Source organism: Eulemur rufifrons, chromosome 15 (genome assembly GCF_041146395.1).
Source record: "Eulemur rufifrons isolate Redbay chromosome 15, OSU_ERuf_1, whole genome shotgun sequence".
NCBI classification, from domain to species: Eukaryota; Metazoa; Chordata; class Mammalia; order Primates; family Lemuridae; genus Eulemur; species Eulemur rufifrons.
In genome coordinates this window covers 101,417,154-101,435,039 of record NC_090997.1, presented here as the reverse complement: position 1 = coordinate 101,435,039, position 17,886 = coordinate 101,417,154, and the positions used below count along the sequence as shown (strand labels likewise).

The 17,886-nt window shown below is 44.7% G+C and overlaps 1 protein-coding gene across 2 annotated transcripts in view; it reads right to left on the bottom strand.

Annotated features, from left to right (window-relative positions):
* The window catches only part of SYTL3 (synaptotagmin like 3), a 72,351-nt gene extending 57,207 nt beyond the window's left edge, over positions 1-15,144 (bottom strand). For both annotated transcript variants that reach the window (XM_069488065.1, XM_069488066.1), the window contains exons 1-2: positions 14,951-15,144; positions 12,983-13,201 (exon numbers count right to left, since the gene is read on the bottom strand). In XM_069488065.1, the coding sequence (XP_069344166.1) occupies positions 12,983-13,201; positions 14,951-15,060 (329 nt within the window). In that variant the 5' untranslated portion in view covers positions 15,061-15,144. The remainder of the gene's footprint in view (positions 1-12,982; positions 13,202-14,950) is intronic.
* Between the last annotated feature and the right edge of the window lie 2,742 nt (positions 15,145-17,886).

The following is a 17,886-nucleotide window of genomic DNA, read 5'->3' as shown; positions in this document are numbered from 1 at the left end:
TGGCGTTTGGGTTTTCTTGCTCTTATGTTGCTTAGAAGGTTTTAAAGTTTGAGGAATGCCTGTCCACTCCATTCCCGTCTGGCCTGGAACATTTAATTGGCTATAAGTCTTTTGACTTTTAGTCCTTTGGCCACATGGTCCCACCGAGGTACAGGACAGAACCGACAGGTAGAACCACACCAGCAATGACAGGACAAAATAAAACTCTGGCCACTGATGCTGCCTCTGACGAATCTTGGCCACAGGGGGAGAAATGTGAGCCACGATAAAATCCTGGGCTCCTCCCCTGCTGACTGAATGGACTCCCTCTTGGCCAAAGGGACCTCAAGGAAAAAAACCTTAAAATGAGTTCCTGGGGGACAAGGGAAGGGAGGTTGGACATGCCTCATTTCACTCCCATTCTGTGGATCAAAGAGAAAAACGTGGAACCAGGAATATCAGTTCGTTCAAGATCCAAGGGCAATAAGCCAAAGGGTGGAGGATATTCCTATGGTACCTAGTCCTTAAAGCCTCCTTACTACTTTGTCTGAAAATTTCGCCTGATTTCAAGTAACAGATTTAAGAGATGCTTTCTTTTGCATTACTCTTGCTCCCGAATCCCAAGCACTATTTACTTTTGAATGGGAAGACTTAAAGTCTAAAGCTAAATGCCAGTACTGCTGGACTGTCAAAACTCCCCAGCAATTTTTGGAAACATTCTGGCCAGAGTTTTGAGGGCAACAGTCTTAGACAGGCAATGATTTTGCAGCATGTAGACAATATCCTGACGGCCAGTGAGACTGAAGTGAAATCGAGGTGACGTGCGGTAACTGTGTTAAACTTTCTGGCCGACAACGGATACAAAGCATCTCAAAAAAGCTCACATCTCACTTCCCACTGTCAAACACTTGGGCTTTGAATTGTCTCTTGACATTCAGAACCTCCTTCTGGATTGGAGAGAGGACATAAATCGAGTAGCAGTCCCTACCACCCACAAGCATTTGCAAGGATTCTCGAGTGTGGCTGGGTTTTGCCAGATTTAGATTCCTAACTTCAGGCTCATAGTAAAACCCCTCCATGAAGCCTTAAAAGGGGAAGACAAAGAACTATGTATTTGGACCAGGGAATGCCACAAGGCTTTCTTGACTGTTAAAAATTAACGACTTCCCCCACACTGGACCCTCTGGACTTATATAAGCCTTTTGATTTGTTCATTCAAGAAAGACAAGGAATTGGATTCAGGTATTGACACAAACCTTGGGGGATCATAAGCAACCTGTGTCTTGTTTCTCTGAACAATCAGACATGGTAACAAGAGGACAGCCCACTAGTGTGACAGTGGTAGCTGCTATTTATGATATTAAATACTTTGCAGGAAGCTGAAAAGTTTACCCTTGGGCCACTGGTGACTGTTCACACCATGCATTGTGTGTTCCCCTTACTAGAGCAAAAGGGAGGCTCTCGGTTACCAGTAAGTGGCCGGACAGGTAAATATCAGGCTACTTTGTTATAATAACTCTGAAGCTGGCATCCACCTTAAATCCAGGCACCTTGTTGCCTATGGACTCCCGTTCCGCATTCTAAGATTACATTCTGATTACTGACCAAGTGTATTCTAGTCTCCAGGATTTGACCGATCAGCCCCTGTCGGACCCAGATGAGCAGCCCTTTATGGACAGAAGCGGCGTTAGGAAGCAGGGACCATGCAAAGCTGGGAGTGCTGTGGTTACTGGCCCAAAGGTAACGGAGGCACCAGCCTACCCCCTGGGATGTCTAAAACACGTACCCTGTACATTTAGCTTTGGGGATTTTCATGTGCCTGGCAAGACAACTCTTTAGCTAAGGTCTCTCAATCTACTACCTCTTGCGCTAACCTATTTCACTGCTGGATCAGCTACCCAAAACCATTTTCATAAATGACTAGTGGATCTTAGAAAGGAGGTTCCATCTGGGGAACACTGGGCCGATATTTCCCGGGAGGGATCCCAGATGGGGATGGGTACTTCCTTTGATATACTTTACTGCCTTGGTGGGGACAGGGTGGCAACTCCAACAGGTACCGAAAAGCTTCAGTTACAGTCCAACACGTTCATTCTTCCTCATACCCCAGCTGTGTCCCATTTCAGCAGGAAGCAGCCAATAGACTGGCATCCTGATTCCCCAAAATTGAGGAATGAAATAAAAGGGGGAACTGTAACCAGCACCCCCACTGAACAAATTTCAATGACCCCCATATAATCCTCTCCCTTAACTAACTACTTGAACTTTGGAGTTGTTTCCCAGAAATGGTGGATTTTCTGTAAGACTAAGGAGCTGAGATTCTGAAGGGCCCTGGGCAGACTTCCTGACACCAAGACTCACCATCCCCCACAGCCTCCCCCAATGCATGTATCCCTTGTGAGACATGCCATGACTGCCCCAAGCCATGTGGCCCCTCCTTTAAAAGCCCATGATCCCCATTAGTCGGGGAGATACGGATTTGAGGCAGCTTCTCCTGTTCTTCCAACAAGATGTCTGTCATATTAAAAATTCCTTTCTTCCTTGGCAATCCTTAACTCAATAATTGGATCTTTGTGTGGCAAGCGACTAGACCTAGAGCAAAACCCCCTTGTGGTTTCAACAACACCCTGCGTGAGGATCACTGGAATTATAACCACCAAGCGTCTGGTATACAGACAGCTCTTAAAAAACTTCTGGAAGTTTCAGCATCCATTTTAATGCCTCAAACTCAGCTAATGCTGTCATTTCATTAGCAAAAGTGAAACAACTGTTGAAAAGCTCTTTGCAAATTCTAGCATAGAAATTTTCAATAATAAGATGAATGGAGGACCCGAACAGAAGGTATCATGACCTCATTACCATCACCAAGCAGGAAGCCAGACAGGCAGCTGGAATGTGTTTTGCATACCAATTACTCACATCTGCAGGTGGTTGGGCTACTGCATCTAGGCTTTGTGCACCAAGACAAGTCTGCATGATGTTCCTAGAGTTGCTTAATGGATTTTCACTACTAGTTGACAAGAGGTGAAAAATTGGTCTACATAGCCAGATTATTCAAATGCCTAAAGCAGCACATCTCCTGTGCAGATCTGCTCTCCTACCAGTGCCCTGCTGGCAGAGAAGCCCCGAGAGAGCCCAGCAGACACACAAGCTGCAGAAACTTCAGATAAAGCAAAATACTGTAAAACTGCGATCAACCCAATTTCTTTGTGGTAGCTTGTCCAACTGCTTGGTAATTCTCAGCTAATACTGTGCCGTGCATCATACAGTTCTTTTTTTTTTTTTTTTTTTTAAAAACTTTAGTCTTGTATCTAAAATGTTTTTTAGTTACAAAGCAAAATAGTGAGTTTTTTCCACCAGTTCAGTTGATCTGATTTCAACATTCTTACAGGAAAAAAGACTGATGATCGTGATTAAATCCTAGGCAACTATGACAGGCGTCAGAGTCAAGATGAAGATAAAGAAATGATTTTATCAAGCTGCTACCAACACTTCTTGCAAAACATGAATAAGTCTCCCTTGCTTGACCTCAGAGGGAAGGCAGGCACCCTCTTTGTCACACTCAGCGCTGTGTCCCCGGCGCATGGCAGCCCCAGTGGACACCTGTGGGTTGGTGAGAGAATGAATATTCCCACCCTGCAGGGGCACCCTGAGAATTAAAGGGATCAGGTGGGATCCGAAATAGGCGGAGCCCTGTAGCAGTGCGCACCGAAGCTGAATGTGCAAGTCCTCCAGCCGAGCCGGGCTGGGGTCCTGCGCCCAGGCAGCAAGCAGAAACTAAATGAGGGAGGGGGCTGGGTGTGGGACAGTGGGGAGGTGTGGGCTCTGTGGTGACCAAGAGAACACAGGCCTCACTGTAAGGCATAAAATGATGAATATTAAACACTGTGCAGGCCAGAAAAGACAGGGCCTGAGGTCTGTCTGCAGTCTGCTGGGCGCGAGTCTGTGACTCTTGGTTTGTTACATCAGATAACTAGTCAACAAAAGTAAGAGAAAATTCTACTTTGGCCTGACCCAGCTGTCCTGGTTTAAGGCCCCGACAATAAAAATGGGGTTAGATGCTGTGCACTGACCTGGCCTCCCCTGCAGCCCCGGGAAGGGCACAGGCAGGCAGCACATGCTGTTGGCAGACCCTCAACCTGGACGTCTCAGAGACAACCATGCTTCTGACAAAACGCCCCAGGCGGGATCCAGCAGCCCGGGATTCCTGAGCAACTGGCACCGCCTGGCTGTGCGAACAGAGGAACTTTCCGGAGGAGGCTGGTCTTCAGAAACATCCCAGACCCCCATCTGTGACAAAGAAACAACAAGATAGAGGGAAAAACCATGCTGAAGGGAAGGGAGAGTGGGACTAGGCAACAGGAAGACCCAGGACCCAACAAGGCCAAAGCAGAAGGAACGTGGTCCCATCGCCATAAAGAGCAGAGCTGGAGCGCTGGGAAAGCTGGCTGAGGCCGACTCAGTGGAGACACTTCCCGGAACACAGGAGAGAAAGAAAAAGACATTGAGTATTGAGGGAGAAGATGATACAAATGGAAAACGAGGCCAACCGACACAGTAAAAGTTGTCCCCAAAGAAGCCAGGGCAGGTGGCATAGATCAGACCTGACTGAAGAAAACATTACTGAGTTAAAAAAAAAAAAAAAACACAAAAAAAAAAAACAACCCACAAACAAAAGACAAGCAGAGGTAGCTCAAAAGAATTTTTCCATAAAAATCAATGTGAGGAGACTCATTTCAGACGCATATTAGACTTTTTAATTATAAGGATGCAGGAAAAAACCAATACCTTTCTAGTACATAAAAACCAGGTGATAAACAAAATAAAATAAAACAAGCATCATATATTTCTGTAATATTAAATTCCAAAGGGCAACATGGTTACATTTACTGATTTTTTTTTTTTTTTTTTTTTTTTGGAGACAGGGTTTCACTCTGTCACCCCGGGTAGAATGCAGTGGCATCATCATAGCTCACTGTAACCTCAAACTCCTGGGCTCAAGCAATCCTCCTGCCTCAGCCTCCCGAGTAGCTGGGACTACAGGTGAAAGACACCATGCCCGCCTAATTTTTCTATTTTGTTGTAGAAACAGGGTCTCACTTTTGCTCTGGCTGGTCTCGAACTCCAGGCCTCAAGCAATCTTCCTGCCTCAGCCTCCCAAAGTGCTAGGATTACAGGCGTGAGCCACCACAACCAGCCCCTGAATTTCTTGATTAACAGGTTGCAAACCAGGACTTAAAAACTTAGTGAAGTCATTACTTGTAAAGGAAAACCATTGAAAAGCACTCTCAGTATGCAATGGTTTGGAAAATATACCACCCACACACTCTTCTGGGGAGGCACTGCCATTGATTGAAAACATGAATCAAAATAAAGAACTTGCAGATGGGGAAGTCATGGTCCCAAAAGATTGGCAATGAGTGCCAATCAGTTATGATGCAGAGTTGGTTTAATAATTGTTGTAAATATAATTACATAATATTAAAACAATGCAGGCAACAAAAATAATTATGGAAGGAGATGCCATATAACATAAAAAGTAATAATTATGAGAATTTGGAGGTTTCAAAATGATTGGCTAAATGAATAAATTATTTCTAAAACATTCTTGGTGTGAACACTGGGATTATACCGGATTGTTAAGAATTACACCGGATGTTAAACTGTCTGAAGGGTCCCACGCATTTGCTCTCGTTTGATCGTGGCCTCCAGAACCTCACTCCAGTGACAGAGTTTCTACAGCCAACGCACGTTTATCAACTCTCAACATCTACTTGGCGACACCTTTTCTTCAAAGACGACCAGCTCTCCCCGTCTTACAAACACCGTTGCCACATAATTCCTGCCCTGCCTTTCGTGTCTAACTACATCCATAGATTACGGTTTCTATTTTCTTCCACACTCTTTTAAAACATTTCCAGGCATCTTCCTGCCAAACCTGACTGCTTTTCTCTATTAATTCACCAGGTAAGAGGACTTCTGTCATCACTCAGGCTCTACAATTGAAGGAGTTACAGGGCGAAGTCTCCTTAATCTCTGACTCTCTCCTGCTGCTCCCTGCCCAGCCCTGGCTCCAAACACACCCGAGACCGTCTTCCTGCACGCAGCCTCACCGCCTCCTGCGCCCCACACTCCTGTGGCTTTGGCCACCAACTTTCCACACCGCATCTTAAGCCTGTCTCTCACCCATGCACCAGTACCTTCTCCTGTTCTCCAAACAGCCTGGAACGAACCCTGCTGTCCCACGGTCACTGCAAACTTCCTAAGTTCAAACTAGAATTAATTTTCTTCCCAGAACCACATCCCAGTCTCTCGAGCTAAAAATCTCAGAAATCTTATCTTTGTACAAAAATCATGGACTTTAATATATATTTAAAAATCCTCTAGCAATATGTTTTCTGCAGCCTTGTCAGCAAATATGTATTTTAACAAAATGAAAAAATAAGTCCTCCGCCTCACAGGTGCACCGCCACCACAGAGACGAGTTCTTCCAATCCAGTTCTAAAGGGAAACGCTGAATGATTTTTAATTGCGTCTGCATGATTAATAGTATCAGTGATATGAGAATTAGCCAATTCACTTACATCATAAAATCGCCAAATATACCAAGCAGTTTCGCACGTTACTTATAACTTAATCCCCAGTTCTCATATTAACTGAAGTAAATTACATGTGAGCACAGCCTCAAGAGATTGGTGCAAAGGCACGATATAGTTCCAGTTTCCATCCTTTATGTATTGTTAGTTAATATAGAGGAACAGACTCTCATGAGAGAAGCATGAGCTAATCTTGCCAAAAAGTAAAATGAAGGACTTACAACAATGGCTTTATTTGAACATTTTTCAGGTTTTCTTTTATTGTGGTAAATATATGTAACAAAATTTACCATTTTAACCATTTTAAAATGTGTAGTTCAGTGGCGTTAGGTACATTCACATTGTTACACAAGCATCACCACTATCCATCTTCAGAACTTGTTTTTCATCTTCCCAAACTGCAACTCCATACCCATGAAACATAACTTCCCATTCCTTCCTCCCCCGGCCCCTGGTAACCACCATTCTGTTTTCTGTCTCTGCGAATTTACCTGCTCTAGGGACCTCAGTGAGGTGGAATCATACAGTATTTGTCTTTCTGTGACTGGCTTATTTCAATTAGCATAATGTCTTCAAGGTTCATCCATGTTGTAGCATGCATCAGAATTCCATTATTTTTTATGTCTGAATAATATTCCATTGTATGGATAGAGCCCACTTTGTTTATGCATTCTTCTGTAGATGGACAATGGCTTGTTTCCACCTTTTGCCTATTGTGAATAATGCTGCTATGAACACTGGTATATTGCTTGACTATCTGAAGTACAGTTTGAGTGTAACAGGCTGTTGTTAAAAACATTCGTTTTTCATTATAATAATATAGGCTGCAGAAGGTTTTGCAAGACACTAGCTCTTGGCATCTGTCGACATTTATAAGATTCAAATTCTAAATATTTGTGGTTGCTAGACAGAACTTAAAATTAACTCAGCTGCCTTTACCACATAAGATTGTATGTTACCTGGTATGTCATATGCATTCTGTTATCCTTTCCCTAAGCATAACAAATTTACCACCCCTACATTGTGGGGTCTGAGAACGCCTTTGAAATTAAAGTAATCATTAGACAGGGCAAAAACTAGACAGGCTTTTGGGAACTCTGTTCAAGGTAACAGTTTCAGTCCTTTGTTAACAGTTTTTTATAATTTTAAAAGGGAAAAGGAATAACTGGTTTCTTATCAATTGACTTCATTACCATAGTTACAAAAGCACTGTTCACTTGGGTATCAGAGTGCACAGCAGAATTAGGCAGACTTAATACTTTCGCCTTTAAAGGAGTATTTTTGTTAATTTCTAAAAACCATTAAGCATAAATTTTAATCGGAGCAAGGTACCCCCAAAATCTAATTCCATCATCACCAAAGCAACCCCGGAGCTAGAAGGGATTTCAGAGGAAAATAGGCCAAGGTCTGATTTAACATTGGGCAGAAACTCAGGGGCTTCTTTCAACAAGGAGGAGGGCTTATTAATGTTGATTCTTAAATATCTGCATTAATGAAACAGTTCAGGGGTTGAATCATCTAAAATCCTTAAATCACACATGATTTCTATTTGGCTTTGGAACGTGCTTTGGTCTGACCTAGGGACTGGGGACGTTATTGTGGAAATTGCTATGAAAACAAGACTTTTTCATGTTTTCGAGGAATGGCCAGCCTGTCCGGCACCCCTCCGTCTGCCTGTACCCTCGACTCCAGCCTACACTTTGGCCCGAGTGCTGGCCAAGGGCAGCGTGTGGCTACAAAACAGCCAGCCCAGGAAAACTGCGCCGAGTCACCTTCCTTAGAGAGCTGTGCTTTCTGCCGAACCGAACGAGGTGACAACTTAGAGTATGAACAAAAGCCTTAATAAAGGAGAAAGCTTGCTAAATCTCAGAAAGGTTTTAAAGACAAGACTTGCCGTGACAGAATAAATTTCAACAAGAATGACACACTACTGTGAAAGCACTCCCTTTAGTGAGCACAAAATAAACTTCTTTTTCAAAAAGTATTCCACATATTTCCACTTCTTTACTATATGTTTTGGTAACCCAAGGCTTCAAAGATTGTTAATAATCATGCCTCTCATTGGGCACATGAATAAAAAGAATATCATGATCCTATATATAATTTTCATCTATCCTATCCCTAAAGAAAACTGTGTAGATATACTGTGTGAAACAGCCAGGCTATATTGTGAGAACCAAAACATGCTATTTCTAATCCAGGACAGAGAAGGAAAAAGTGTGTATCAAAAAGCAAAGGCTTTTCCCACGTGAAATTAGTTTTAGTGGCTAACCGCTAAAAAGAAATTTGTAAACATACAACTATGTGAAATATTTAACTTGTCTATATATACTTTTTCATGTGAAACACATGAACGTGGTTTCTATCAGCAATGTTAAAAGTCAGATTTAGGAAAACAATCAAGTTTTGAAACAGAAGCTAGGCAGTAGATAAATGTCATTTTCGTCTTGGCACCAGGCTAAAATCTTTCCTTGACAACACTCCTATACCAAACCTGGCATTCACTTTTTTTCAGTCTTTTGTAGACTTTTACTTACTTGTAGATGTATTTACAAAAGTGAGTGTGAATTATTCCATTCTCACGTATTACTTATTTGCCTTTGTTGATATAAAGTGATGATTTGGTATTTTATCAAATGTAGGATTAAAAAAACACTAAGGATACTGGTCTGAAATATGAAAGATTATATTTTCTAAACTCTGGAAAGTTCCTACTGTAAGCAGGAAACATAATTGTTACAGAACTTTATATGTCACTTGATTTTTGATAAAAATTTCACCTGATGCAAAAAATATAACGCATCATCCTGTAGCCATATCTAAACCATAATCTTAAATGTATTTGAACCAAAACACCTTTACCCCCTTTATTTTTAGAGACAGGATCTCACATTGTTGCCCAAGCTGGCCTCAAACTCCTGGGCTCAAGCGATCCTCCCAGTTCCCAAGTGGCTGGGACTACAGGTGCTCACCTCGCGCCCGGCTCACCTCCCTGTTAATAAATTCCCAAATCTTGCTTTAATCATTACTGCTCTGCAACAGTAATTCAAGACCCGACCTCAGAACTGAGAACCTGATCATCAACTTTCAATTGAACACACGGAGGCTGTCCTTTATTGCCTTCAGGTGTGGCACATGAGTGACATCTGGGCAACCCAATAAAGCACCCTGAGATCAACACAATCCCACATACCCAAGTTTGAAACCTTCAGTCTAAAATCCCTATTGTAATTATTGCATAAAAGCTCTGTTGCACATTAATTCTTGTTAAAATATTCTCAAACTTACAGAATTCTCTCTACAAAGGGTATTGAACCTACCCTGGCACCCAAGCACCTCCCTGCCAGCAAAAGGTTCCTAATGACACGGAGGCAGTGTGCCAGGAGAGCTGCGGCGGGGGAACAAACGATCCCCCATGGTCATAGCCCATTTCAGAGCACGAGAAAGAGGAGCACAAATTCAAAGGAAAAAAGTCCTGAGCAAGAGTAATTCCTCAGTAATCTTAGATTTCTTTCAGATATGTGGAATTTGATGTTACTGCACAGTATATTATTTTTAAGGGAAAAAAATCAACGCAAACTTAAATCAAGTTTAATCTTACTTTTTAAAATGAAGCTAAAACCAACAAGCAAATATAAAGCTTAGTCTTCTCCTTAATATCGCAACATAGTTGTTCCCGGCTGCCATTTCACCAAAGATATTGTTGATAAATTCCAAGAGGAGAAACATCAACCAAAAACAAGGATAAGTTTATGCTTCCGACTCTCTTCTCTCCTCCTGCTCCCAAGGCCCCTCCTCGGCCAGCTCCTCACTACTCAAGGCAACTTTCACCCAACTTGGTTCTTCTAAGTCCTTCCCGCTTACCTTTGCTCGCTGGGCTCTTTCTGTTGCTTCTCTTCTCTCTTCTACTCCATTTCTTTGGTTTCCTGCTCCCCCGTGATCCAGCTCAGCACGCACAGCTCTCCGTTTGGCCAGCTCGGAATTTTTCCCTCCTTCCCTCGCGTTATCCCCTTTCCAGCTGTGTCCCATTCCCCATCACTAACGCCTTTCAGGCTTCACTCCCTGCAGCCCCTTCTCCTGGCTCCATCACCCTCAGCTGCCTGAGTCGCCCTGCAGATGCACAGCGGACACTGGCCTGGCTTTCTCCTGGCAAAGAGCTCAGGCTCACACTGCAATTCCTGCTGCCGCAGGTGCAGGCTCCTGGAGCGGCTTTGAAGACCCTGCCCTCCCAGGGCAGGTCTCCCAGCGAGCAGGGGACGGGGAGATCGGGGGAGGCCCGGGGTGCAGGCCTCACTCTGCTCTTACTGACGCGGCCCTGGGCAAACCGTCTCATGTCTCTCAGCCTCCGCTTTCTCAGTGTTATCTGAGGATGAGAGCAGTAGCGTCCCAGATGGCTGTTTGACACTTTAAATGAAACATTCAAGGAATATTCCAACCACGGCTGCTCTGGAAGTTGCTGCAGCCACTCAGCCTCCCTCGTCTCTCCCTCCCCTGAGCTCAGGGGGCCCTTAGCAGCTCCACAGTCAGTAGTTTTCCAAGAGAAAACGCTCCCTGAAGCCAGAAAGCTCATCTTAAACGTCTCCTGGGACCTCAGCACGAGGGCCCAGCCCATCTGACAGGCCTTTTGCTCTGCACCAATCTGCAAGTTGATTGCTGCTCTAGAGCTTCCCCCTTCTTGATTTGAAAAACCTATTTCCCTGCTCCTGTGCCCACAGCTGGTCCACTTGGTCCTGAGGAACGAGCCTCAGCTGTGGGAGCAGCAGGGTGGGGGACGGCTGGAGTCAAAACCCTCTCCAGGTCCCAATATGTGAGACAGGCACAAACGTCAAAGGCTCTAAAGCTCTGCCAGGCCTCATCCCGGTTCTGGCCCTGGTCCTGTTCCAGGACCGAAGTGGACGAAGCTGCAGAGGGCAGAGGGCAGAGGGCTGCGAGGACAGGGAGAGAGCCGGTGTGACCACAGATTACTCAGCCCTCTCCCCACACGACTTCCTGTGTCGACTCCCTCGCAGTCGCGCAGTCGCCCTAGGTATTTTGAAAAACATCTTTATTTCAAAATAAGGAAGCTGGGGTTTCAGAAATCACACTTCGTGTACTTAGAGGGTAAGGTTACAATGTCGGGGACACGATGCCCGAGAGGGCGGAGATTTCAACACCGGCAGCCTCCTGGGAGATGCCTCAGCCCTGCCCTCCCGCTTTGATTTTTAGTTTATAGTTAACTGTTGCAAGAAGAAACAGTGCTGAGGAGCTGAACACCTTCCCTGGTGATGTTTGTCATTAGACTTCAGACACATGCGGTTGACGGAAATGGGGAAGGAGGAAGACCTTTCTAGAGATCTCTGGAATCGTCTGCGCTCTCAAGAGCCCAGGCCTGCGTAGACACAAGTGTGGCCAGGGCAGCTCACGGTAATTATTTTTTGTTCTCAAGCTGGGAAAGGCCTGAAGGACATTGGCCTCAGCAAACCAAAGAAACGTGAGACGAGGAGGGCAGGTGACCTAAGTCAGTGTGACTTGGCACCCTGTTCAAGAGCAAAGAAATCAGGTTGGACCACTTCACCTGTCTTAGGCTGAATGACTGAAATACACTAAGCTTTGCAAAGGGCAGGAAATTTCAGTAGATCATGTCAGAGTGAGCAGGAAAGACAGCCCTCGGATGCAAGGAGAGAAAACCCAGCAGCCACAGCCACACCGCGCGGGCGCCTCTCAGTCCTTGTCCCTGGCGCTCACACACTGGCAGCGATGTCTGGGAGCTCCTTTCAAATCTCAGAGTCTGATGATCCCCCTAGACTCACACTAGCCTGACCTTCCTCCCTTCTCGTAAGTTCCGCGATGTTTTTATCCTCTTCCCCCCAACAATCTTGTGTTTTCAAGCAGTTCATGGACAGCCCATTCTTGCTTTGAACGATGGGAGACCAGCCAAATGTGCTCTTTATCATTTTCAAAATGGGAAGTTCAAAAATACCAGTTCCTTGTTAAGATTTTTTTTGTTAAAACCTCACAATACCAGAAGATTAAAATAAATGTAGGTGCAGTCTATCGCCAACAGGAAGCATGTCCATCAAATATGGGTCAGCCTGCCTCCTTCAAGACAGGATCACTCTAACATTCCCCGATATAATTTACTCCACTTTCACCGAAGGAGGTAAGTTCTAAGAAAACTAAGGGCCCTAGTCAAGAAGTCCACGTGAATCTTAACTCCTGGGTTAGCCCATCTTTAGCCATGACAAACTTTAGTAAATTAAAAAACGTTTCACGTAATAAGATTTATTTCTGAATGGAAATAACTTCCAAGTCTAGAAAGGGAGCTCCACGCGAGGCGCTCTGCAAGCATTTACTGACTGCACTTGAAGACTGACTGCTTCCTTTACGAACGGTTTGGACCATCTCCGGGAAGACCCGGCAACGCTCACCTGTCCTCGAAGCACATGGTGCACTTCCAGACGTGCGTCCCCCTCAGGAACACCCGGCACTCGGAGCACACGCGGTGGCTGCAGCCCCGGCACACGGCCCCCCGGTGCAGCAGCCGCCCCAGCAGCCGCTGGCAGCGGGCACAGGACTTCTCTTTGTACTCCTGGCTGGCGCTCTTCGCCCTGTTCCATCGCAGGTGCTGCAGCTGTGTTTTCAGTTTCCTGCAGCCCACAGAGTTAAATAAGATACAACAGAGCGGAACTCCAGATGCCAGGCCACAGGGCCAGACCGTGGGCAGAACGGCCCGTGGCCAGGGAAGGGCTTGGCACCCAACATCCCTGGGTTCCAGCGTGGCTGTGTGAGCAGGGGCTCCCACCCAACCTCTTGGAGCTGAGGCTCAGAGGTTTTCTCAGCTGAGACAGAGGCGATGCAATCTTACCTCCCAGGGCTGCTGTGGGGAATAAATGGCAAAGCGTAAATTACATGCCTGGCGTGGAGCAGTTGGCGACTAGGTTCATCCTTCTGTGCTTACCCTTATAATGGCCTCCTTATAGCAGGGAGAGAAGAGGAAAAGACACAGAAAAGGGCATCGATTCTAATATGCAAGGCATGGAAAGATCTAGAAACATACTGCAAACATCCCTGCGATTAGTGTCAGTTACCCAGTATAATCATTTAACTGGTGCTGTGCTTTTGCTACTGGGTTTTCTGTGGGTGGTCAGTCCTCTTCCAGCCCCTCATTCCTCTAGGCAATAGCCATAGTGCAAAGAGACATTGTACTGGACCCCAAAAATGTGTCATTACCCAGAACACTCTTTCATAAAATGTCTCTTACCTTCTTCTAGAAAGGAGCCAATCCTAAGAAGCAAGATTACATCAGAAATGTACTTTAAAATTCAACTTTCAGGATTTTCCCTAGAATTAGTACCTTTTGGACAGAAACTTCCTTATCACAGTATCCATGTTACTTTGTTAATATTCAAAATGATCTCTCAAAATTCCTGAAAGATCTCTAATCATAAAAGAAAATTCCATTTTTTCTCAGTGTATTACAGTTTTTAATGGAAGAAAGTTTACAAATACACCTAGAGAGCTTTGAAATAACAAGGAGGATGAAAAAAGAATATTTCTACCTTCCAGTTAACCAGAAAATTTCCCTCGTTCCTCAAGCATTTGGTTGTTCAAAGTTTTATTTTATATGTGTATTTTTCTTGGCAGACTCTGAAAGAGTTCTGCCATCAGAAACAAACGAAACCAAAAAGCATATTCCACATGCTTATTTTCTAAACCTCACATCCTCTATAAACATGATAAACAGGCACCGCTGTATTTAAAGGTGGGTTTTGACACAGTCTAGCACTGCTTTGTTAGGTGTTAACTCGTATCAAACAGCTAGTAAAGCTTAGAGACGGACTAGGAAATGCTGCCTGTTGGCCAATTAGCCAGGAACAGGCTCAGCAGGTTCATACTCTGTGCTCCCCCTTCCTCACGGCCAACTGGGAAGCAAAGAAGACAGACAGGAATGGGTTCCATCGGATTTGCTGCTTCTTTCTGCTCTCTGAGCTTTTCTTTGTGCCTTTGGCTACCACCAAAAATAAGGTAGGAAGATCCTTAACCTTAGGTCTTTCCCTAAATTAAGGGGTGTCCCAGGAGCCTGAAAGCGTACCCTGAATTGCTCCCACACGGTAAGCAACAGAAAAGCAGACAGGCAGACAACAAACTTGCCACACAAAGTCCCCATTTTAAATGAATGACAAGAGCAGCCTTCTCTCCTCATCATCTTCTGAGTTGAGTGAGGTGGCAGAGGTAACCGCCACCCACAGCCCCCTGCCCCGACCCTCCTCAGGCAGGAAGCCCACCAGTAAGCGAGCAGGAATCTGTAAGCAAGCGGCAGTACGCTAAGGAGTAGCAGGCTCCAAGTAGAAAATGTTCAAACCCCAAGAATCACACCCCTTTGGAGGGCAGCCTACCGTATCCTCTCCTCCTCTATGTTTTGCACCGCCCGATCTCGGTACAGGACCTGGAGAATGGCCTCGCGCTCCAGCTCCTTCAGGGAATTCAGATTTACTTCTTGGGCCATTTCCTCCTGCACGCGAGCATGGAGTCCGCTGCAGCCCTGCGTCCTCGGAAGAGCTCCCTCTCCGATTTCTTTGGCAACTGTGTGTTGCTTGTGTCTCCTTTTTCCTTTTCACGAGTGTCACACTCCTCAAGAGAAGGAAGCCCCAAGAGGCTGTCCCTCTGCTGGAGTCACCGCCAGCGGAGCCTCGTGCCACCCGGGCAGCGTTTTCACTGGGTTCTGCCACAGCCTCGGACATCCATCTGCAACAAACGCTTATCTTGTTTTCTGAGGCTTCGCCAGAGATTGTTATAAATTATGCGTGGCTCCAAGCAGATAATTTCTGCAAAGCAGAAGTAATCCCCAACTGAAGAAACTTACGAATAGCAATAGGAAGAGTATCAGTGACTTACGGGACCTACCTTTCCCCCTAAAATGTTTCCGGGGCAGAAGGAATGATCACGAAAACCCAGCCTGCGCAATACCTGTAGCAAAGACAACAAAACCAGCAATGTTTTTCCTGGCATGAGTATTTCTATAGCGTTACTTCAAAAAAGACAAAATGTCCTACACAGACAAACTTTTGCATTTTCTGTGGTGGTGATGATGTAAGATTTTAATTTTTATTAAATAAGCCTCATATTTCTAAGAGCCTCAAACTTCCAACCTTGAGTTTTCCTAACATGAATTCTGTATCTTCAGTGGCCAGAGAGTACAAGGGTTTATGTTTAATGTACATCACACTAATTGAGAAGATGCTAGAAAAACGACATTCTCAACTGTTAGCTATTGTTTTTACAGTTAACTTCAGAACTCGCAAAAACTTTAATCAGTTAGGGAGGTATGAGGTGGCATTAGCACAACCTCAGCCTATCAATTATTTATGGTCTTTAATAGTTTTCATGAACTGCCCTACACATCAAGTCTTGTTTCCGTTTAATGACAGTTGAAAAGTTCTGCATATATCATTTTATCCAGAAAATGTAGATTGAATCAATATGCTTCCTATAATGCCATCTTTGTTATTAAATCTATGTGAATCCCTTAGTAATAAACCGTCCTTTCAATGCTTTAGGAGCTGAACTCCCCTTACTGGGCTTCAAAAGATGTCCACATTATATTAACTTATGATCCATAACAAATTAGTGAATGAGAGGTTAATAGAGCCCCAAGGTAACATTCTCTTTAAACAAACATTCTTAACCTTTTTTCTTAATCTTTTGCAGTCTGGTGAAACCTATGTATTTAAATGCATGAAATAAAATACATTGTTACAAAGGAAATTGATTATACTGAAATATTTTTTAGATTGTAACATAGTAACATATGTGTTCACTGGTACATGAAATAAGATCTAGCAGTGATCTGCCATAATTTCAAAGTAGTGATGAGTACAAACAATATTTTGAGATAGCTACAATATGTAATGTGACATGAAAATATCTGTGATTTCTATTGATGACGAGTCACAAGTCCTGCTGGTTCTACCGTGGTTTGTTGCCTATATTCCTAGTTTAAGAAAATGCTAACTTTCAAAGTTGAATGAAAATAAAGATATAATTTTGTTCCCCATCCAAGTTCCTGGGCTTAAGGAATTCTATATCTGTCCATTTCTCTATTGTAAAATAAAATTGAAATACATTGCTTATCCCAGTTGCAGAGGTTGTATGAGGATTAGAAAACCCCAGAGTTCTGAAAAGGGATGCTCTTGGCCTCTAGTCTCCAGTAAAGTCCCCACAAGTACCTGCCCTCCAAAGGCTTCCTATCTGGATAGTGGGAAAAGCACAAAGTGACAAGGACTTTGGACTCTTACCCAGCCCTGCTGGTACCTTGCTGTGCCACCAGTGGCTAAGTCTTGGTTTCCAGTGTGCAGAAGAACAGATGGAATTAGCAGATCTCAGCTCCCCAGGCTCTGAGTCTCTGGAAAAAAGGAAAGCAACTGAAAACCAGTGTGTGATCAAGTGCCAAGTGCTCTGGTGCAAATCAGCCATCAAATAGTCTGAGCCTCTTCCCAACTTGCCCTTCAGTTCTTGCTGTCTTCTTATTTCTACTCTACTAACCATACTACTGGGTCAAGAGCTATCTAGTTTCTCTGATTCCAGAACATTTTAAATGAAGACTTTTGCACTTGGCTCAATTCCCTCGGTCTGGACACTGCGCTTTCTTTCCACGTGGCGTCTGTGCTCCGGGTTAGCAGAAACACAGGAACTGCGGTGCTGGGCTGGTAACCACACCGCGAGTGGACCCGGGGGGGGGGGGGGGGGGGGGAGATCTTGGAATACTCAACCGCTCACTCATTCAGGTGGCTAGGCTTATTATTTCTGAAACACAGGACTCAATGATCATTATAGAACACTACTGCAGACTCTCTCCCACCGAGGTCCGAGCGTGGGAAGTGCCCTCGTCGTGGCTAAGTGGGAGCTCACGCTCCCCCTGGTGGCCACTGGCTCCTACTCAAAGACAACTGAAATTCAGTGTGTCCCGGACCCATCCATCCAGTCATTCAGTAAATATTTACCGAGCGCCCAGGCGCTGTTCCAGCTGCTCAGGGTATGCGACTTGATTGACTGGTCATTTATACCCTATCCTACTTGTAAACAAAAGATGAGGAGGCTCACAATGAAAGCACGTAGGGGACAATTAAAGTCAGAGACAGCAGCAGCAAGTGAAAAGGGGCAGATAATTCTCCCAGAAACCTGGAGCAAAATAGTCACTGACTTTGAGTCTTTTTTTTTTTTTTGAGACAGAGTCTCACTGTTGCACAGGCTAGAGTTCAGTGGCGTCCGCCTAGCTCACAGCAACCTCAAACTCCTGGGCTCAAGCGATCCTCCTGCCTCAGCCTCCCGAGTA